The 24,553-nt window shown below is 36.4% G+C and overlaps 1 protein-coding gene and 1 long non-coding RNA gene across 2 annotated transcripts; one reads left to right on the forward strand and one right to left on the reverse strand.

The window, feature by feature from the left end:
- Window positions 1-693: 693 nt before the first annotated feature.
- On the reverse strand, window positions 694-14,468 carry LOC100367679 (CD9 antigen-like). The gene is made up of 6 exons (XM_006818419.3): window positions 14,327-14,468; window positions 5,962-6,177; window positions 4,715-4,888; window positions 2,222-2,344; window positions 1,641-1,724; window positions 694-981 (listed from the first exon to the last, which is right to left on the reverse strand). Exons 1-6 carry the CDS (start codon window positions 14,393-14,395, stop codon window positions 910-912), a joined length of 738 nt encoding a protein of 245 aa, XP_006818482.2. The 5' UTR covers window positions 14,396-14,468; the 3' UTR covers window positions 694-909.
- Window positions 14,469-23,000: 8,532 nt separating this feature from the next.
- LOC144355164 (uncharacterized) lies at window positions 23,001-24,089 on the forward strand. Its single transcript, XR_013421162.1, has 3 exons — window positions 23,001-23,104; window positions 23,281-23,428; window positions 23,549-24,089. It is a non-coding gene; the product is annotated as an uncharacterized LOC144355164 (long non-coding RNA).
- The last annotated feature ends 464 nt before the right edge of the window (window positions 24,090-24,553 follow it).

The raw sequence follows: 24,553 nt of genomic DNA on the forward strand, positions 1-24,553 counted from the left end.
GTGTTCTTTAAGATGAACACGTAATTTAATATACGACACAAGGTGCAGCCTCAATAGGCATTACGTATTACGCATGCTCTGAAAGTTCACACAACCGGATACTTTTGGGGGATATAGTTGTTATTGTTTAAGAGCTATAATATGTATACATTTAACAACAGTGTGCATTTGAGGGAACATTAAGAAATCTCATTTGCACACACCCCAACCCCAAAAATACAAGAATGTGTGACTTTTGGGGATACAGGACAATTAATTATTTGTTGCATACTTAGAGTCATCTAGATCATTACACGATTTGAGTAAAATTAATAAAAAGATTTATAAAGGATACAGAAACATCATTCGGTTGTTAGATTAAAATTTCCTTTACTAAAATTCAAATGTTGTTTACAGACATAGTCGTCTGGTGTACGAGTGACAATGTAATAAACGCAACGAATTTAACGATAGTTATTGACATGGCCGAGGATTCAGAATGGCTTTCTCGTGTATAAAATGTGTTGTTTGTATTAGATTACCACTTATGCGAAAGCTGACTGTAACTACAAATCACACTATTGTGCTATGATTAACTAGACCCTGTCCACTGTAATAATCTATTTTGAAATTGCAGCGTACAACAGCTTGTGGTGTAATATATATATAAGTCCGGGATTTGACATGACTCGTCATGAAAGAAAAACAAAAAAATATTGTCATATGATTTGTTTGCAATGCAATAATTTCGGATCTGAATAACAAGGTGATCATATTAAAAAGGTACGCCCTCACCGACAGAAATATTTAAACTTTAACAAACAACCCGGGAGTGAATAGAAAACGTGATGAATATAAACGAAAGCAAATGTGTGGCAGTCGTTGGGGAGTTGAAGTATAGTTTTCACCCCTCCACTGTGTCAGCAAATATCACACGTATTCGGCGTCACTATTTTTTCTTATATTACAGCATAGTAGTACAGCAAAGATCATTCCAAGTACCTGCAAAAAGATGAGAAAGTATATAAATGGTGAATGACACGACACATACCTTGTCCAAAAACCAGCATTGGGTGCACGTATTTGTACGCACAGCCGTTAAAGGGTGGTAGTCGTCGCGCCACGCGTGCGCGAGATATATGGGTCTCATATTAACAAAAATGGCGACTTTGACTGTTGCGCAAATCACAGTCCCTCTATCACTGTGCGTAGATCTACGAGTACAAACTTAGACGTTACCAAGCTTCTTCCATTACGTATTTTCACGTGATTGGAAGGTATCGAAGGAGTCACTGGTGGTAATTAGTTCAAATCGCGCCCCGGTCAAATCTCATACTTCAACCATTAGAAGAGCGCATTGGATTGTAAGGAGATAATGTTTATCAACACAACAACTGCCCTTTAAATGATACAGATTCGGTCACCGGAAGCGGATTATTTGTGCCTAAAGGAAGACCTAAAACACAGCATTCTGATGCAAGATGTAGGTTACGATTCATAGTTTTATGTCAGCAAGACATTTTTGCGTCATCATGATATGCTAGTACTTGCAGTGGTATGTGTTCGCATGCTTACATATAATTTTTCTGTTATTCTTTTAAAATTGGACAAATTAATTCCACAGAATCCTGTCTAACATTAGTCCAATAAGTTCACCCTACCTGTACAAGTCCAATAGCAATACCAACTCCACCAATAATGTATAGATTACGTTCAAAGAATGAATAGAGGGCAGATGTACAACCCTGGAAAATAGAATTATATTATTTATATCAGTTGTACTATAAATCCACACCTTGTCGTAATATGCAAATATACATCAGCTACCGTACTACGAAGCAGCCAATCAGAGTCGTCAAACTCACCAAGAAAGTCATTATTTGCCTACACATATTATTGCCCACATAATATTACAAACGTGTTTTATACAAGCAAGCTGAAGATGCTGACAACAATTAGCATATTGTCTTAAAAGCAAAGCATGTCAATATCCCTTAACAAACAATCCAAGTCATTCATTGCCATGTCAGCTAGCTACGCACACGGAGCTCCATGCTGCAAACAACACCAATAATAACTTACTGAACCAAACAACATTCAGTAAGGGGGAGGGGTGTACGTTACATAATCACAATCTAGTGTTCATAATAGAGAAAATATCTAAATGTGCAATGATCGAAGGTTTAGTAGTGAATGACTGTGTCCATGGTGTTATCATGCTGGACATTGATTTTAATCTTACCAAGCTGTAGATGTTGTCATCTGTGACCACGCCCTCACAGTCAAATTCACAGTAGCAAGATTCAGGGACATCTTGATTGGATGTGAGCCAATCACGGTAATTGTACGCACCGCAACATTGCAACTGAAATTAAATAATTAAACAAAACATTAATAAATGCACAAATGTATTTCTCAAGTGTGTCCCATTTTAAACTGAGAGATATATGCACGGAGACGATTACTACCTTAATGTTGTTCATCGTTAATATTTTACAAGAATGACTTGGTAGGTAGTTATAACAACAAACGTAACACACGTGTTATTTCCAGGTAATATCTACTTTAACGTCGACGATGACCCATCCCATTACATCATATCATATCAAGACAAGTTAAAAATGCGATTCAAAATGCACAAATGTCAAACGTGACAAACATGCGACAAACAAACATGAGTAGAAATGACAAAAACGTGCAATTAAAAAAACAACAAATAATTTGACTAAATGATTATGCAAATTAGTCATTCTACCAACTTGAGTTTTATAGTTGTCCAGGGAAGTTGAAACTTATTGATAGCTACAAGAGTGTGATTTTATTTTCAGTGTTGGTGTCTTGTTTGTCTACAGAGTACATGGAATTGTTTTAAGTGTGTTTTGTATCAATCTGTATTTAACACTTCTGGCATCATGGCTGCTGTAAAAAAACTAATTTATTATATATATATGTGGTCTTTATGTACAAGTTCAAGGCCATTGGCCCATAAAAGTATATACATAAATATTCTTAAATTACAAAAAATCAGCAATATCGCTTCTAAGTTTCAATGTGTGATAAGCATAGGCTGCCAAACGTTTAATTATATTGGTTTCTTGTGAAGTAATAATTCTACGAAATTATGAAAAGATGGAGGGTTGAAATAGTATTTTGGAAGAAACAATTGACGAAATTCAGAATAAAATGGGCATACTAAAAGAAAGTGGTATTCGTTTTCAATTCGATTTGTATCAAAGACTTTAAAAAGCCGCTCTCTCAAGTGTTCCCCTGTCAGTTTCAATGCGCAGGCTAAGCGAGAAGAGCAACGAAAACTTGCTAAGGTTTTTCTGTGGGAGTTTATAGTGACCGAAGTAAGATATTTTTCTCGCTGTAGCGCTGTTTAAATTCGCGATATGTCACGAGTTTCTCAAACGTACATACGTCACTTAGCCAGTTATGCTGCAAGTAACATGTAAATCTAAGAGTAAATGTTTCCATAAATGAGCTTGTATTGTTAACTTCCTGAGTGTACCAAACATTTTGCATATTACAAATAAACAACAAATTCTTTATATCAGTGATCCATGCATGCTTATTTCCAACTCCAGACTTCTATACTGTAAAGCATATCATAACATTTACGAGGATATCTATTATGGGGCATGTTAATTAATTTTGCCCAATATTTTGCACAGCGTTTCGCGGTATATAGAAAAATGGGATACCTCCCACACTCGCCTAAAGAACAACTGTTTGGGGATTTTTGTCAGACACCAAGATAATACCTGCAAGCAAGAAACTGGATTAGTTCGAGGCAATCATACTGTCGAAACCCCCAAATTTCAGCACCATATGTTTAAAATTGGGAAAATCTTGGCACCAAAAAGTTTTTAAAAATACATCATAATTTAGCGGACCTGTTTTGTCACCTATTTTCATAATGGCAGACATGGCCTTTTTGGTATGTTGTGCTAAAACCTTTGTTGCTGTTGACCATAGAAGTCTACAAGAAAATACAATCCCAAGATATTTATAGTAGGAAACTGCCTCGATTTCTTCACCTTTATAAAACCATTCTTCATTCTTAGACAAGTGACCACCAGCTTTAAAAAAACACAACTTTTGTTTTTTTCCCTATTCACTTTCATTTTCCACCTGTCACAGTAACTACTTAATATTTTAAAAGATCTTTGCAACCCGATCACCGTATCTGAAAACATTGCTACACCATCTGCAAATAATAAGCAAAATAGTTCGACAGGGTCGGGGGAGAGCTGTATGCCATGATCATTGCGTTGCTGCAATTCAAAGGACAGTTTATGAAAAAGGAAAATAAAAAAGGGCTTAGCATGCAGCCTTACCGAACGCCTACAGGACAGTCAAAATATTCGGTTTTTCCATTTCGGCCGCGGACTCAAGATTTCACGTTTGAATATATGCTGGACAATATTGTTAAAATTTTCCCGTTTATATCTCCCCCCCCCCTTAACAGAATATACCACAACCTTTGTCTATCAACAGTGTCAAAAGCCTTCGAAAATTCGACAAACGCACAATAATATTTTCCCCGTTTTCTGGTAATGTATTTTTGGATGATTGACTGCATAATAAAAATGTTATCAAACGTTGAGTAACCTTTCCTAAATCCCGCCTGTGCTTCGTCGATCATTCCAAGTGCTTCTGCCCCAAAATAGTATTTAGTATCGAAGTAAACATTTTACCAAATATACTGAGCAAATGCAATAAAAAGGCTTACGTTTCTCTGTGTATAATCCACGGTGTACCGAGTGGCTTTGTCGTTTGGATACTTCTCGGTCACTGTGATCTTCGTTTCATGTTCTAAGAGATTCTCTAATTGGCCTATGTTGACATAACCCCAGATACCAGCTGTCATTTGCAGCGAAAATATCAAAAATAAACTGATAAAAAACTGCAAAGGAAGTAAATCGTGCAAAAATTATTTATTACTGTTGTAAAAGTTTTTTTTTTATATGAATAACGACAACCGCAAACGCATGCCGTGTGTTTCCTGGAGATCTCGTGCATCGTGAGAGGTCGGGTAACTAGCCAAGCACTCTCACGAGCACACGCGCGCGTTAATTTGGTGAAACCACGGTAAATGAAGAGCTCAAATGGCATGTAGCCTCGTTTTTTTATTCCTAAATAAATTATGCTCTCAAACCTATGCTAGTTTAACTAATGATTGTTGTAAATTAACCCACGTATATAATGTCCGGCGTGTATTTTGATTTGATTTGATTTGTAATACATTTTTTATTATTTTGTTTTTGATTATCAAAACTTCAAAAAAAATAGCAGCCAATAAATATTATATAAAATAAATTAAAATAAAATACAAGAAGCCTGTAGGTTGAGATGCAATGCACGCTTCAATTAAAGATATCATTAACAAATGAAAAAATCTGAGAGAAGTCTACCTGAGGTACCTATATGTATAGTATTAAACCAATAGGACTTGCTGTTTTCAACAAGCAGTAGAAAATATCACTTTTTACCAAAAATTACAAAGATATTCATAAAAATTAGAGAATTGAAGAAATCATAACGAAATGAACAAATCTGAGAGAGGTTTGCCCAAGTATCAAAACAATAAGAATTGTAGTTTACAAAAGAAGTCGAAAAAGTAAAAAGTTGACATGGACGACGGAGGACGGCGGACAATCACTAATATGATAAGCTCGGCTCGACAAAGTCGACAGCGGAGCTAATAGAACAAATAAAAATAACTAATTTTATTCAGAATGGTACATTACTTACACAAACATGAAGTGCCGATGCTAGTTGTTGCGTGAATAAGGGTTCCGAGCCATGCAAACGCTTTCGCCGAACATTTGAAACCTCAATTTATTTTATTTTATATTTCGGCAATTTGTCCGGATACGTTTTTTCCAAGATTTTGACATTGATAAAGCCACCGCGTTTCTCCCTAGACGACAATATGTTACGCTACACTTTCATATATGTTTCGCCATAATTACTTACCAAAATTAGCATGCATTTGTTCTCTTGAATAGCACCACAACATCCACAGAATCCTACCACAGTTACCAGAATGCCGGCAGATATTAAGATGTAAGTACCGTTGTAGTATTGCTGTGCTGTGTTGTATTCCACGGACTGCAACTGGTCTATGTATTTAGTAGTTTCCGCGTCGAAACGGAGCCATAATGCCAATGCCAGAACTGTCAAACCAGCCATCTGTAAAGTACATGGAAAGTAGAGTATGCTCAGATCAGTTCTTTAGCTGGGGTGGGAGGGGCGGGAGACAGGCTCATGTGTCGGGTTTTAGAGTTTGTTTGCTGTCACCGTGTTTAAATGCTAGTTTGTCAATTTATTCACAATTTTCGAAAACATACCATATCCTCGATGTGCCTATGTATGTATGTACTGTCTATTGACAATGTTAGTGTTGCTAGAAGCACGTACGAGATAAGATTTTAGTTTTTTTACAGCTTAAATGGCCACTTTCGGCCATTTTTGATCAGGTGACAAAATGCTTGGTTGTGCTGCATATGTATCAAATTTTAAGTGAGTTGCTCAAGGCACGTATGCGTATACACGACCGAAGTAGAATTGACAGTGAATCAAATTTACAAATCAATGTGGCGAACAGCAACAACCCACAATGGTTAATCTAGTTTGAAGAAATTTAAACAACACATGCCCGGACATGTCAAAATACCTTCACAAAAATACTCTTTTTCAAAATTACGGGAACATAAATGCGTCACTAAAGTATTTAATGATTGAACATTTATTGATCAATGAAACCAACTTTATGCCAGCTGTACTAATAATATTGAAAAGAAATTAAACTATACTAGTAGTCTGGGACTTGAACTGCCAAGTACCAGGTTGTGAAAGAATTAATTGTATATACTACCATGTGACCTTACCAACTAGAAACTAGGGATCGGGAGTGGCGAAGTTCCTTGTGGCCTAATGGAGTTTCCGCATTTAGAGAACTTGGTGGTGGGTCGAATCACATCAGAGAATTTTAAAACTGCTTAATTCCAAGCATTTCAGAAAGTAAAAGCACCAACAATGTTGCAATCAAACATTAGAATATAATTGTTTCACACCAAGAAAATAAGTGATAATGTAGAAAACGCATTTGTGTTTATAAAACTGTTTTAACCGAAAACATCCGACTAACACTGCGACATTGGGAAATTCTTTCGTTTTTATGCAGAAAAATACAGCATTTTTACAAGTAAAATCATCTTTAATAAAGTTATTGTTGAACTTGAGTTGTTGAACACACTACATATTTATTAATAATTCAAGACAAATAAAATACACAGAATATAGAAAATTATCATTTTTCTGTAATATTCTTGTGTAATCAGTAATTATTAAAATTATTTAAGGGTGCATAGGAAATACATTTCGTTATGAATTATTCTTAATATAAATTTCTGAATTATCTTATTGTCAAAATAAATTTTGTTCAGGTTCTTTTCTGCCAAAAAACGAAGGAATTTCATAATGTCAAAAAACGGAAAGTCATTGTCGTAGTGTTGAATATACTTGTTTTATAAGTGTTTATATATAAGACATGTGCACAAGTTTGTAAGAGTAAATAAAACATTTGTTTTTCGATTATTATCGGGTTATGTAAATATACTTTTAAAATATCACACAGAGTCGTTTTAAAAGTGGGAAAATATCAAATCAAACCATTGCATGGATAGCAAGGTGAATAGAATGAATCAAGTGAATAGATAACAATTAGTGGACTATGATTGGATAGAAAAATCGGATTGAGATGAAAATAAATATATATTTCAGTGAGAATATTATTATTATTATTTATTTATTTATTTTACTTGTTTTGACATTTTAATCTAGGCCGAATTGATCTTCATGATCCGTATTTAATTGCAGCTAAATACTCTAGTGTTTGTTTCACGTTTTCATCTGTTACAATCTTCAACTACAAATCACTCCTTATGTTTAAGCCAGTGAAGCCTATTTTCACCAATATCTTCAAAAGTATAAGAGCCATCCACATCACCAAGATAAAACACTGGTTGATAATAAATAATCAAGGGTCTGAGAAAGAGTTTGAAGCCAAAACAGATTATTATCCTGACTACAAATAAGTGTTAACGACGACAACGATAACGACAGAAAATTTCCGAGGTTATGAAAGAAAATAAAAAGGCAAAAACTAAAGTAAGTCTACTTGAATGATATTTCAATTAATAATGTTTTCTTCCGTTTTTGCATTAATATACATTTTAATTGTTATTGTATTTCCTGATAACACCAACCTGGCGATTTGGTAAATATTATTTTCAAAACAGTCCGTAATGTAATTGCCATGTATAGCAAGTTCCTCTCACCTAGTAATAGATAGTTATTATATATTATTATGATGAAGGTTATCTTCAATACTGATGAGCGGTGGTCGTCGCGCCGTGTCCTGTTCGACATGCAACTCATATCGACATTTATCACATCTCACTGCTGTTACGCATGCTATGATTGGTTGAGAATCAGTCACATGACTGAATATGGATATTACATCGCCCTTGGCTCTGGCATCAATCAATAATATAGTCATGACCACCATTCTTTGGGCAGGCAACAAATCGTGATATTGCCCTCACAAATACATGTATGTGTTATTATTTAAATATAACACGTGTAAAAAACATTGTTTGTTTCTATAAAATTCGAACACGCGCTGCGCCGCCACTGTCCTTGATCTAGTGTTAATTGTAGTCGAGAACAGTTCACTATAAGAGTAATTATAATCTAGCCTTGATTAAACCTCATAAATATTCATCGAAAAGTCAGTCATCTAAAATGTCATATTTAAATAATAACACATGCTTGTGAGGGTAATATCACGATTTGTTGCTTGCCCAAGGGATGGTGGTCATGACCATAATGTTGATGATGCCAGAGCCGAAGGCGAGGGCATCATTAATATTATGGTCATGACCAACAGCCCGAGGGCAGACAACAAATCGTGATATTAACCGAATAACTATGTGTTATTTATTTTATAACATCGGACATTCACCATGACAATCACAGCTACCATACATCACTCACACCCGCTCTCCCACAAAATAACAACACTTATATATGAAGTATGCAATATTTTATTTTATCTATTACAACAAGTTTAACATTACTCAATAGCATACATACATTGTTTGCTGAAAAAAACAACGAAATACACTGAGTAAATGTTATTTTCAGCCATGGATAGTCTTTTTATTTGAACCGTGTTTCAGCTGTGTGAATCACTCAAATTATCGAGAATAACTTTTTGAAATGAATTGAGAAATTCTCAAACGCAAGTTATTTGATCACTCTACAGATAAAAATGCCGTGGAAATGACTGAATTTACCTTGTCACGAACGTACCACACCTATTCACAAGTCACACAGCTTTGTTTAGAGCGTTTTCGGTTAGCATCGGCGTGAAACGCGTGGAAATGCTTACAGCGTAGAACGCGCTGCAGCGATCCCGGCTGCGACGTTTCAGTGGCGGTTTTGCCGTACATTTTTGCTCCATATAAAAAATACCCTATACATCAAAACAGAATATCTTACTTAATATCCATTCTGGCACGTTCACTGTCTATTTCGGATGGCTAAAGTTCCTTCAAAACCCTGAAAGCAACCCCGAAAGCAACAGCGGCCAGAGCATCACCAGTGCAGCGAACGCCAATTTGTTATGCGCAGTAGCGTTGCGCAGTAGTTCAGTGACGTCATCCATGTGATATACCCATGTATTATATTATACCAGTATATTGATGGTGTTAATCCATTGATTTGATTGGTCCAAACACAAAATTTGCATATGCAATCCATGGTATATTGGCTGATAATGCACGGCTAAACCAAGTGGCCCTGGAACATGAATTGACTACAGGTTTAATACGGAAATACATAAAACCGGTATTATTTGATTTTTAGGGAAATATAGTGGTTGAATTTTAGAAGAATATTGAAAAAAATACTGAATTAAAAATATATTATATAACTATAATATTGCTTTTTGTAAATGTTGGGATCCAAGTTGTGAGCGTCGGTCGTTGGGTGATTGTCGTTCGCCACACAAACCTAAACCACCGTCCCTTAACACCGTGAGGTGCCTACACGAACGCCAGAACGCTATGTTCTCAGTGTTGTTACTTTGAGATGGATTGCGAACTTCCAACAAAGAAAACATGATCTTTAAGTGCAAGATATAATTGAGGGATTTATTGACATAAAAATGCAAAAAACTATGAGTCACAGGCAAAAATGTATGCCACCAATAACAACCGGTGTCCGGTAGCGGCAGCTGACAAAATTGCAGTGCACCCGGGTAATTGCCATCTGTTTCAAAAAACACGGGACAACGCAGGATTCGACGACGATATATGGTATTGTAATTCTTCACTATGGGTAAATAAATTACATGAGATGATGAAGGTAATTTCGAAAGCTACAGATTTGTGCCGAGTGTACACCAACCACTGTATTAGAGCGACGGCGCGGCGTGCAAAGTCTTTCGGCCGGAGTTGAGACAAGGCATATCATGTACGTGTCACAAAAACGATGCGAAAATCCGATCTTACACCATCAAACTTACCCCAGAACAACGACAAAACTTGTCAGTCATACTGTCACAAAACTTTGGTTATACCAAAGATATCCAGGTCAGATGTTGAAACTGATGTCGCTGTGCCGGTCGCCGTACATGATACACCGCGTCCCGCCGCGTACCGCTGAACGTCAAATATCCACAGTTACAAGTAGTATGATGAGTCACAAAACCGGTTTATTTCACAACTGTACTTTCAATGGGCAAATTACAGTTCAAATTGTACAAAAACCGGAATGAAAACGTGGAAAATCCGTTGTTTAAATGATCCAAACTGTACACGACCCTGTATTTCAAATCGCGTTGTGCGTCAGTAAAAGGTCAGAAAGGTCAGCCTTTGTTATGCTAATTTGTGTGTTTACGCTGCTCTATTCAACGTGGATATGTTTTTTTTTCATGTGGAATAAAAATTAGTTTGTGTTCAATTTGAACTGTGTTGCGCATGTAATTTTTGTATGCATTCAGCATACAACTACATACTATTCTTATAAATATTCATGTTCAAGGGCCATAATCATGATCTTTTAGTAGATGAAAGTAAACTCTTTTTTTACAAGTTTTATCGAATTGTCAATATACTGGTATAATATAATAGCAATAACCCCCGCCGAAGTTGGGTATACCACTTGATATTGCACAATTCACTCCATATATGCACTCGCCTGCGGCTCGTGCATATATGTCGTGAATTGTGCAATATCTCGTGGTATACCCGCCTTCGGCGGGGGTTATTGCTTAAATATTCACTTGGCGGGCAATATACCATGCAATATCCATTTTTATTCCGTGTGACCGAGTCTCAACCAATCACAGCATGCGTAACAGCAGTGAGATGTGATAATTAAATAATAACACATACTTGTGAGGGTAATATCACGATTTGTTGCCTGCCCAAAGGATGATGGTCATGACCATAATATTGATGATGCCAAGGCCGAAGGCGAGGGCATCATCAATATTATGGTCATGACCAACAGCTCAAGGGCAGACAACAAATCGTGATATTGCCCGAATAACCATGTGTTATTTATTTTATCACATCGAACAGACATCCACCATGACAATCACAGCAACCATACATCACTCACACCCGCTCTCCCACAAAATAACAACACTTATATTGAAGTATGCAATATTTTATTTTATCTATTATAACAAGTTTCACATTACTCAATAACATACATACATTGTTTGCTGAAAAACAACGAAATACACTCAGTAAATGTTATTTTCAGCCATGGATAGTCTTTTTATTTGAACCGTGTTTCAGCAGTGTGGATCACTAAAATTATCAAGAATTACATTTTTGAAATGAATTGAGAAATTCTTAAACGCAAGTTATTTGATCACTATACAGATAAAAATGTCAGAGCGCCGTGGAAGTGACTGAAATTACTTTCTCACTAACGTACCACACCTATTCACAAGCCAACACAGCTTTAGAGTGTTTTCGGTTAGCATCGGCGTGGAACGCGTAGAAATGCTCACAGCGTAGAACGCGCTGCAGCGACCCCGGCTGCGACGTTTCAGTGGCGGCTTTGCCGTACATTTTCGCTCCATATAATAAGGGACGACGTCAAAAGATCGATGTCGGATAAAAAACTTATTTCCTTTAGTTTGGGGGTGGGGGGTTTTGATCTCAAAAAGTTTCCATCCGACAAAAACGATTTTATTTTTTAATGAAGTCAAAAAAATCTTGGAGTATTTGTAGTTCGTTTTTTTTTTCTATCCAATCATGGACAGAAATAACCGAAAAAGGGAAAAAAACAGAAAAATGGTTTGGTTCGAGCGTAAATCTGTGCGTCAAATGAGGTGCATTTGTAAACTCTCTTTACACCCACCCGACAACCAACTGCTATGCAATACTACTGTCCGATTATCAATTTGTATTTAATGGTGAATGTAGTCTGACGCCATGACCAGTATTTATCAATTAAGTTTCAGTGGGGGTAGGGGGGTTTGGAAAAAACTAAAGGAATTCAGTTTTTTATCCGACATCGATCTTTTGACGTCGTCCCTAAAAAATACGCTATACATCAAAACAGAGTATCTTACTTAATATCCATTCTGGCACGTTCACTGTCTATTTCGGATGGCTAATTTAGTTCCTTCAAAACCCTAAAAGCAACCCCGAAAGCAACAGCGGCCAGAGCAGCACCAGTGCAGTGAACGACAATTTGTTATGCGCACTATCGTTGCGCAGTAGTTTCAGTGACGTCATCCATGTGATATACCCATGTAAAATCCACTTGGCGTGCAATATACCATGTAATATTCATTTTTATTCCATGTCATGTGACCGGGTCTCAACCAATCATAGCATGCGTAACAGCAGTGAGATGTGATAAACTATATTAGTAAATCTAGTAATACTTCTTCTATTTTTTTTTTCTTTTTCATTTTCGTCGGTCTTTTCAGTCTAAGTGTTTCAATATGTTCAGAATTTAGAGCGCCAGTTAGGAGATGCCAACATGACTCGGTAATATCGAAACAGTCACAAATTCTCAAAATAGTGAAAAGAGGAGGAGGACGTGAACGGTCATATCTGCGCAATTCATGCGTGTTTTGCAAACAGTGATCTTTAAACGTTGTCAATGTCACGTACTTTAATCGATATAATGCCGCAAATTAATTAAATAATCGTTTTGGCAGTATCGCGTTATAGCGTTCGACTTCAATGCGTGCTTCACTTGTGTTGATTGAAACAGATCATGAAACTTTTTTTTATTTAACCCCGTTCACTGATTGACGTCATTTGTTACCTAGAAAACCGTGTTTTTTATCTTTGTTTATTTTTATAGATACTGACGCGTGCACATGGCGTGGAGTTAATATAAATCACGAAACCAAATACTCCAGTGGAATGTTTATGTACAGCGGGCCGGGTCAGACCGTCGAAGACCAAAGAGCGGAAGCGGAGCCCGATGAACATAGACCGACTATTGGGGAGTTATGGTGTCTTTGGGCTTATAAACGAATAGCGGCGGGTTTATATTATATAACAGAACGACCACGGGAAATTAACATTTACTATACATTCGAATAAAACATGAAATTTACAAAACTTTTGAATCATTCTTTCCTGAAAAGTTTGCATTAAACAAAACGCCATCAGTGAATTCAGTAACAAATAGTTTGACACGGAGTACATTGGACGCCGATGTGGTTAACAAACAGTGATAAGCACTCTCATCGGGTTTTGGTGACGAAAACTGAATTCAATAAGAGCAATACATTCGCCTCATTCACTCGCTTTGTTATTACGCAGCGCAACGTCCCGCAACGCAAAGCAACTTATACCAATTTATAGTATGGAGTATATACTGAAAATATTAGAATTTTTTTTTGAAATGACATCACCAAATGTAACATATTAACCTAAAGAAACTAAACATTGGGTTTATATTTGAGGCACGTGTAGATGTTATGATTTCATTCTACACTAGACTGCCAAGCAGGTCATACGATGGCAGCGGTGTAGGGTTTCATTGAGGCCATTTTACCGTTTTGCAGCACAGTAGTAAATTGTACGGTGTAACATCATTGGAGACGACCGCATGCTAGACAGAAATGCGACATGAACTAATGTAAAATTTTCATATACTACAATGGTTGGCCGATCCGTTCTAAAATAGACGTGGTTTAAGAATTCAGATCTTTTTGTTCGATGTTGAAGATAACCAAAAGGTCTATGACAGCCCCGATCTATAGCTAGTAAGCAAAGTTATATCTTACCCAAAAGACCAGATTGAAAACAAAAAGGCTGTATTTGATAAATGTCATACACCCTCCTTCCACCGCCATCTTTAAAAGTTCTGTAATCAGGCACAGTCTGATGGAAGGTTCGTAGCTCTCACTGAGACATCTTGTTGGGGGAATGCAACCAACGGTGATGGCGCAGAAGACGCCGTAAATGCAATTAATATATCGTGACAACAAATCAACGGGAGCCGTAAAACGATACGCGCACAGTACAATTACACCATGGGAACTATCTTCACGTATGTGAACCGTTCGTAAGGATGGACTCATCCACTCGTACTACGTCGACATACTGTATGTCAAGGACAGAATGAATAACATCCGAATAATGTACGGAATCTGAAAACGAATAGGTTGGTTTTATCTCCAAATGTCGTTTACGGGCTGCGTTTTCTGGCGAAGTCCGTTACCACGGTAATGTAATACTCATATGACAATACTCGAACACAACGCTGGTCAGTCTGAACCAGTTTCAGTTAATTATCAAATTGCTAAGGTGTTGTGCCGCAAACATTTGCAGTCCCCCTCCCCGCAACATTTCTTCACATTCCCTCATCGACGACTTTATAAGCGACGTCGTTGCTTTTCACGGGCCACCACTAAACAACGATTTGCGATTTTAAATTAAATTGCACGCAACGATGGTCTGCCATGCGGAGATTAGGATGAACATGCGCCCCTCATATGATTGAACCACCTAATGTTGTGTGCCGTTAGTCAAACTATCAAACATATACACAGCGAATAACTTGCACGATAATCAGACGTTTTCACGGTGCAGCGTGTTGTTACTATGGTGTGAATAAACAGTGCCCTCGCTGACGGAATTACACTGTAAATGCAAGCTAGTCGTACTGAGGTCGTCGGTGAGGACCAATCATCACGCCGGGCTACAAATAAGGTTGTTTGTATATCCCTATTTTTGAGTGAAAGAGAGTGTATTATTCTGTATACCGGCTGGAATAACAAAATAAATTATTCGATTTCGGCCAAACAAAATACCTTCAGTGGACGATTACATGCTATTGGTTACTCGAAAGCAACTTGGATCGGTTATGTCTTTCTTTTTAAATATATTTAATCCGATGCCGTGTAATTTCTACCATACTTCGTCCACTAAAGAACGATGAAATGATACTGTCTAAAGCTTTCTTGGACACAACTTGAAAGACTATTTTTTACTGATTTGTTTCAAAACCCGTCGGCGCCTTGTGATAGTTGACTTTTTCCATTTCCACAGGGAGCACAGTCATACAACTTGGCATACAAAGTCTTTTCCTTTCAAATCATGTTATATTATGTAACTTACTACGTTGATTGCGTGTATTAATACGTCACGATATGCATTTATTATGTTTGTTAGCGCGTGTTTTCATCACCCCTCTCAGATAATGGTGCGGTCCGAATCGCAGGCACACCAAAACCATTCGTTTCACGAGTACATGCTAAAGTTTTTGCAAATCAGTTAGCTAGTTTGCTAAACAGGTGGCAAATCGGATAGCCATTTGGCAGAACTGTAGTTTCATGCGCACGTGTCGCACCAGTAATAGCTACCACTTATCAACAATGACAAAAAGTGGAAATTACATTTGAAAAGAATACAATCATCTTCCAGTATGAACGCAAACAACTCAAATTAAATCCACTTGAAGAATCAAGCAGCGGAGAAAGCGAGAGCTGTGAAAAAAAAGAATGAATGACGGTTCTTATAGCAAACAAATGAATGTAAATATGCAAAATCTAAACGGGAACATAAATATAATAAATGTTGTGACAACTACCAGCTAATCAACTGCAGAAATTGTATACAACTTGTTTGCACTTCTATGCAGATAAACAACATAACGAGAAGATCATAGACTGGATCGTGCAAGGTGTATCTATTGGATTTGAAGCCGAAAGGCCAGAATTTCCCCCTTGCTATCTAAGAATGGGAACAGTGCACTTAGTGTTCATGGTGTATTAACTGGTTACAAATCTGGACCATATTTGAAACCGCATTTATAATCATTTATTAGTTCACCACTTTATGCAAGATTACAAATAAATATTACGTTACCCATAATCCTCCCTGGACACCCCAATCATCATTATAGTCACATTAACAAAGAAGACTATACATGTGAATATATATGTGTTTATTTCACTAAAAGTGTGACATTTTCATGGCTGCTACCTGCCGTACGAGGGTGATTGAACAAAACCTCTCTATCAGTCTCTTCTCCTCTCTCACGACCCTATTTTAGTGTGTTGTATGTGAGTCAGTGAGAATATTCAGGATTTCAACCCATTATTTCCTTCCCCCGAGATATTAGACTCCCCAGTAGTACATAAGTGAACATTTCCTTATTTAAATAAACTCCATCCCTGCAAACCCAGAGTTTTACAAGGAGAACAAATTTACAGCGAAACCAGACCATTCAAAATTGCACCGCGATATAACCGTTACCTTGACGACACAAACTAAAAGTCGACCTTGTAGAAAATGTGTTTGAATAGCGGGATTAATTGGTATGGGGATTGAATACGAAGTAGAAATGTTAAAGACATAGTTTCAAGGAAAGTATGAAAATACTTGTTTTAAGTTCAGTATTGGTTTTCTGCTGTCTGTAATTTATCGAAGACAACCGAACAGGCATCCATTTAAAAAAAAAACACAAAAAACGTCCTAATAGCGCTAGTTTGGTCTGTGGGTATTACGATGTTTGTGATGAACAAACAAAAGAAAGAAGACTAGAATAATACATCCCTTATTAAGGCGTGTCCAGCCAGTCGAAATTAATTTACAAATTGTGATACATTTGACATGCATATATACTTAGCAGTGTGTCATTTATTTTTCCTAAAATCAAAAAGTATTATTTACCTTAATATTTGAAATGTACGTTGCATAATTTTATGAAATGTACGTTTACATAACCCATAGATAAACATATTAATAAAGCATTGACTACTTTCATGTCATATGTCATGTCACGAGGTGTTTGATGTCACGATCATAAATGTCATTTTGTTTATTAAAAAATACCGAAACGAACGGACATTATAATTGTATACCAGTTGTTTAGCAAATGGTTGAATTATATTTCCTATGAAGTTTATATTATTTTGTGTTATAAGATAACTATTTACGAACAGTAAAAAGTAACGTGCATTTTTCAGTTTACGTTTTAAACAACTACATAGGTGTATGACGTTTTCTCGCCTTTGTAGTAACATCAAAATACGGGACAAAACACCTCAGTAGACAATTTCCGATTGCTTTAACATCATTTGTCCTATATGAACTGACTACTCAGATTGGTATATAGTGTGTGCTACCTGTAAGGTAGGATATATTCACTCTTTTGCAAACACCTGATATCACTTCTTGGGGGTTAACCTTAAGATCTATATATCATTTCTTGTACATTAATTGTTGTAAGTACCCCGGGATAGATAATTCCATGTACTGCTGCCCACATTGACCTATGTATGAGTGTCAATGTCATATGTCCTTGTGTTTAGATTGTTTGGGTGACAGCTTGTGTATTTATAAATTTCCAAAAACGCATGTCATTTTAACAATATTATATATGGTGTTACTTGACAAATTAATGTACAATAATTGGAATAATTAAACGATTCTGACAAATCTGCCAGTTCCATTCTATACATCTAAACATGCTGAACAAAAAAAATGATCCTACACCATAACAATATTTTATCTCGAGAAAGTACACTAAAAGCTGAACAAAACAACAACCACTCGATTCAGCAATATCATTCATTTGTTTTGTCAGTTATTATTTAAATATTGTTACGCACTACACACGCACGCCCGAACTTGATGCTTAACTTGATTACTACGATCTTTAAAAGTAAGATATTTCAAATCATTGGCAGGGGTGTAAATGATTATTTGGCAAGCCGACTATTCCATTCTGATCCAATGCATTCTGATTAAATTACAATGGTCTTTATATTCGTCTTCACAACCTAATATATACGAATATAAGAAATCCTTGCAACATCGCAAACACTTCCAGTGACCCTCTCCTACCATGGCAATGACAAGTGTATTATCATAGAATTGTTATAAACCATTTTCCAATGTCCCCTACTTGACAAAGGTCGCACATTTGATGTTGACAAACATAGTGTTAATTTATTGAGACAGCTCTTCAGATTATAGAGGGCTCTGTTAACTTGTTTACTCAATATTTTCTGATTGGAACCAAAAGCATGTGCTCGACAAAACTATTTCCAAACAAATGGTACCTGACTAGTATAAACACGTTTATCGTAATCCTTAGCTTGGCACATCTGTGATAGGTACTTTTGATGTTTCGAAACCTTTCACTTAGGTAACCGGGATTCGATTGTTCTCCACGCTAGACTCACAAAAACACACACAAGCTCAGTGCATGTCGCATTCGATTCTTTGCTTGTCTCCAGCTTTCTCTCCGAGACAGCTTAAAATCACCTTTTATTACTTGTCAACCATTAGCCAATTGCAATACCATATAAGAGACTTTAAGGCCTTGCCTTCAAACAAACAGCCAATCACATGAAAGTTTTACACATCATAATACAATTGATTAATCGTCACTATATTAGGAAAACCACTATCATATTGTCAACGTCAGTTTATATTTATGGGTTTTAATAGTCTTGCAATAACATTCCACAAAGACAACGCACAAGTTTAAAATCGCAAACATCATTAGTTTTGGGTTACGACCAAAGTACCGCATAAGCTCAAAATTGCAAACTCATGAGATGTGTCGGCTGGTCTCGACCAGTTCCGCCATCTGGCCTCATCATTAACCTTTATCAGTAATTTAACCTTTATCAGTAGATGTCATGGCAACCACTATTAAGCCGACTGGCCTCGTCATTTAACCCTTATCAGCAGATGCCATGGCAACCACTATTAAGCTGAAATATAAATCATGATACATCTACGGAAAAAAAGATTTTTTTTTCGTTTATTCCTGGGCGTGATAAAATCAGTATACTAACATACTGTGTGCACATTACAGTACAACCTTATAGTACAGTGCTACGAATCAGTGCAGCGAGAAAAGCACGTTAATACGTGGTATACCCTAGGGCAAACAGCAACAACAGCAAACTGCAAACAGACAGAACATTGTAACGTCATTGAGGAACTGTCTTACGAAAAAAAACGCGATTGCGGAATGGTCGTAAACTTATTTCGCAGTTTTTAAAAACTATGCTTTCATTTATTTGTAGCATAAAACAAATAAATTAAACCTACAGAAGCCCATATCTTCCACCGATAGTCTCCTTCCACTCTTTTCTGCTCTGGGCTGGCCTGGTGATGGTGGTATTTCTTGATCTTCCTCTATTTCTCTTCCCCTGCGGATTCCATTGCAATGCCTTAATCCCAGAATCTGGAGTCCATATGATTGCATTTCTTATGTTATGTCTGCGCTTCTCCCTCCTTCGTACATTGTTCTCACATTCCATGTTCCAAATTTAATAGACTCTTTGGTATTCAGGATATTCCACCGACCAGTTCCTTGCAGCTTTCACCAGCCAGCTTCATGCTACCTTCATCTGAGGCTCCATTACCTCGAGTCTTGGTTCTGAATTCAACTGTCTGTGTTTCTGTAATCCAAGTTATCCACTTAGCGGGGGATTAGCCTACCAAGCTTCACCAGAGCCCTGTTAGCAAACATTACCTGTTTCAACCTTCCACGACGAGGACGTAGGGTTGGGCTTTGGGGAGGACAGGAGCCCATATGCGCTAGTAAAATCTTGAGTTTATTTTGTTTAGCATGCCGTTTCCCCATTAGTTATTTTTACCATTCCCTGACGTTTAATGGGATGCTTTACATCGTTCTACTTCGGTGTTGAGGCTAATATTTATACTAAAATTATATGTACTGAATTACGCATCTCATAATTGTTTAGCATAGTTATGCTTCTATAATATCCTAATAAATATCATTGACTATATCGTTTATAGTCCAGGGCATATCATATTTCGATTACGCCAAATAAATAATTTGCAGGTGTGTCCGTCCAATTGTTGGAAAGAAAGTATGTTTGCGCAGATGACGTATCAAGGTGTTACTATAGCAACCAACAAATGTGTCAGCCCTCTAGTTCTATCACGTCGTTCTCGTGTGGAGCAGATTAAGATACAATGAAAATAAAAATACAAAATTATAAATCTGCTCGACACAAGCATGACTTGGGAAACAAAGAGATCTGACATAATGGTGCCCGGCCCGTCATTTACTGCGGCGGAATAGCATAATAAACAAGAATTCTCATTCATTTTCCAAATTAAACAAAACATACTCAAGTAGCAAGTAGCATCTTGTGGAATTTGTGATCTACTATTATAATATTATGATATTTACTAGTGATGGATTGTATGAGAATAAAAGACACATGCTGTGATGTTTTATATCAAATAATATTTGTAATCAAATGAATGAATTTGTACAACGTGTGGCATGCACATTAGTCATACAATAGATGTTTTCAAAATAAGTACCATCTGTCACATGACCTAATTATTGTTCAATATATTTCACAGTTCAGTAAGGATTAGATCAGTTGCAATCTGTATTTCTACGATTACGGTAGTTGCTAGTGTTTCATTTTTCATCTACTTTGGTCAGATATATACTAGCCATCTAGATTGATTGTTAAATATGGCTCGTACAAAATGTTAATTCACGATTTTTCTGGTTTTGCATGAACTCGTAATTTGTTATGCCGTGACGGTTCTCCAAGTGCATATTCAACAGTTTATATTGTTGTATTAAGTGTATGTACGGAAAACAAAAGTTCTCGTTGTGCTGTGCTTAATATGTAGCTATACGTTTAAATCGCTATTGTCGTGAGGTTGCAGGTTGGGAGACAGTATTTTTAATTGGCTCTAATTATTGTAATTACACGGGTAAAATACAACTTTTATCCATCAAGTTATATATACCATTTGAAAGAGTTGAGAGTTTTATTTGTCATTAACAACTGGTGTTAATTTTGGAGCGGAATACCATCCTTGGGAGCTGTTCTTATGATTTGTGAAGTTATTCTGAGAGGAGTTAATAAATATGACTCATGCATTATATTGCTCCGTAGTTTCTTACTTTGACCGAGAAACATTCGTAGACTAGGCTTTGCATCATGCATGCTTGCTATACTGTTTAGTGACATACTACAAGTATATTCAATACAATGGTCGTATTTTGCGGTCAGTGATATTTACGAAAATAATTGTTCACAATTTTATAAACTCGCAATTCCCACGACCAATTCGATAAAGTGGAAAATTTTTAACAAATCCAAAATCACTCGATAATTTAGTTCACTTTGCATATGTACTATGGTTGTATTTGAAGTTTTTATCATTTTAATGGTGTGTATATTTTAATATATACAGGTCCACTCACAAAAATACCCCTAAAATATTAATTAAAGAATTTATTATATAACCTGAACAAAAGATAAAATCTATTGGAACAGATCATGTTCTATATTCACCAAAATAACAACGTTGCTATGTTTCGAGGCATACAACGAACTCGAACTTTGTAGGCATACAAAGAAGTCGTATAATCGTCCATTGAAAATCGAGTCTTATCACCCTTGTATTTCCGAGCTAGAAACGTTCGCGGCCAAAAAACAACCAAGAGACTATGTATCTCGGCGATAGCTACAGCGATTGTGACCCAATCGATATTAGCAAGATTCTGGGAAACGCAGTGACCAGTGTGACCCAGTGATACACAAACCATTATGAATTCTAATGAAGGACATGAATTCAGTTTCATTACAGACTCCAGAGGAACAAACATTCGTGGTGTATTTCACTCTGGAGGCTAAAGTGAAGTCCCGTTTTTGCGAGTTTTCGGGACTATATAAAACTCATGCTAAAACCAAAATTCGGGACGTGAATTATTTGGACGATGACAATAACCATGAGATGAGACTACTTACCGGTGATTGCGACCCCAAACATATTTTACTTTTACTGAGCGAGGGTGAAAACCGTGTTTATGCCATGAGAAAATGAAGGCCTTGAACGTACTTTTAGCGTAAATAGTTGTTTTCATTGCCTAGCATGGCGAACGCAATTTAATGCAGTTCAGAAAAAATTAAATGGCGACAAAAGTCAAACTCATTGTTACGCTGGTTTGATTTCCGGTATGTTAGTTGATTACAAAATAAACTGAAAGATATTTTCTCGGCGATAGTTATCGTGAATTTGAACCAAAACGTTATCAGAAGATTATAGGGACGGCAGTGTAACAAACACCCAAACGTAATTTTTGGCAAAAAAACACGCGAAGCATAAAAATCGTAGCGTTTCGAATCCTAGGGTAAAATAGGGGACCAAACCATTGTTGAATTTTGAGGGGATTGGAAATCAGTCGATATGAGGGTGTCACAATAAGCGAGGGAGCAAGTCGTTTTTATGCTATGAAAAAATGAAGACCTTGAACGTACTTTATGTACTTTTAGTACAACGTCATTTTTTGTTTGATTACCGAACGCCTTTAGGTTCATGTGCTGGGTGCACATACCTAACCGGCCGTCTCTCAGCAAATGATTTAGACCAGGCATTTTCTTTTTCAAAATCGCGAAACTATCCGTTTTTACGCAATCTGGGAAGTCCGAATTACTGAACGAAGTACAGGACGACGAAACTGAAATATTCAAGAACCAACACATACCAAAATTTATACCTCAAAAGTGAATATTTTAAGTCTAACCGGACCGGAAGTGAGAATTTGTTACTGCTCTAAATATCCAAACATATTTTAATATAAGGTAGTAATTATTTTAGCCCCACGGTTAGATGTACATTAAATGATACTGATCGTATTTATTGTGATGTGCAGAAGTAAAAAGGATAAAAGCCTGAAATGAAAATATGGCTGTGTTTCTTTATGTTACAGAGTATATTCGACATTTATTTATCACAATGAGGTCAATACTGGTTTTGTGGATAATTGGCATGCTTCTTGTTGCTATGGTTGTTGATGACAGTGAGGGGAAAACATGGATACGTCGCAGATTCGCGCAAGTAGATCGGGAGCTCATCAAGTGAGTGAATATTTATTCAATAGATGAATCAAATATAGTATAAATCCTTAATGACTATTTTTTATACATTTTTTATACATTATTATCTATTTCAACAAGTCCTTGCCATCTTTCTTATAGAGAAATCAACATCGATGAGTTAGTGAATGAGAAAATTCCTGTGAAGCGAGAGGTGAAATCACCGGAAGCATAGTATCAACGCTGGACCAGTTTTATCCGAAATTCACCCTCGGAATTGGTATTATGTTACTGTAAGACGGACAGTGATGGCATAATAGTTATATATAATTGAACATTAATCGTTTATTAGAAAGAATCTCCAATTGTAATCAGTAATCGCCGTAGTAGGATTATTTCCGTATGTAACTCACACATTCTAACTTAGTGCATGCTAACAGTATAACAATAACTATATCTTAATCCCCGTGAATAGACAAAAGTCGTTCAGAATGAAATACAATATTCGCTACTTGGCTTCAAAAAGTATTGTTTCTGGTTCTCAACTGATTTGTGTGTTGGATAGAAACAACTTGGCATTACTAATAAAAAAATATATTCTATATTTCTTATGTATATTGATATTACATTGTTATTATTTTCCTGATGTTGTACGGGATGGAAACATTACAAAAACTCCGCTAATCGCACAACAGGCAAGCCGAATTTGTTGACGGATTTGATGGTTGGCAAACCAGTGCAGGTGGCAGTCGCTCATCTGATTTAGTATACTCTTGTTAAAAATTGAAGTACCATTTAATGTTCACCATTTTCGTTTATTTTTTCTCCAACATAGAAATGAATTAATGCCGAATTTCGAAAGATTTAGTATTAATATTTTGTATTCATATTGTGGGACCTAATTTGGTAAACCACCACCCATGATAGCAGTGCATGGAACTTCATTATGATCATTTCGAACGTAACCATGGCTTGTAGAAATTAACACAAACTGTTATCTAATAACAAAAACACTCATGGTACATATACGCATGTATAATATAATCTCATATAATCGAATTATTTCCTTTACGTAATATGTACATTTCACAATTAGATTTTAATACATCATTGCTTAATATATCGACATGAGAAGACACAAATTATAATTGAGTTTAATTGTTTACT

This window comes from Saccoglossus kowalevskii, chromosome 1 (assembly GCF_978046115.1).
Source record: "Saccoglossus kowalevskii chromosome 1, keSacKowa6.1, whole genome shotgun sequence".
Lineage (NCBI taxonomy): Eukaryota > Metazoa > Hemichordata > Enteropneusta > Harrimaniidae > Saccoglossus > Saccoglossus kowalevskii.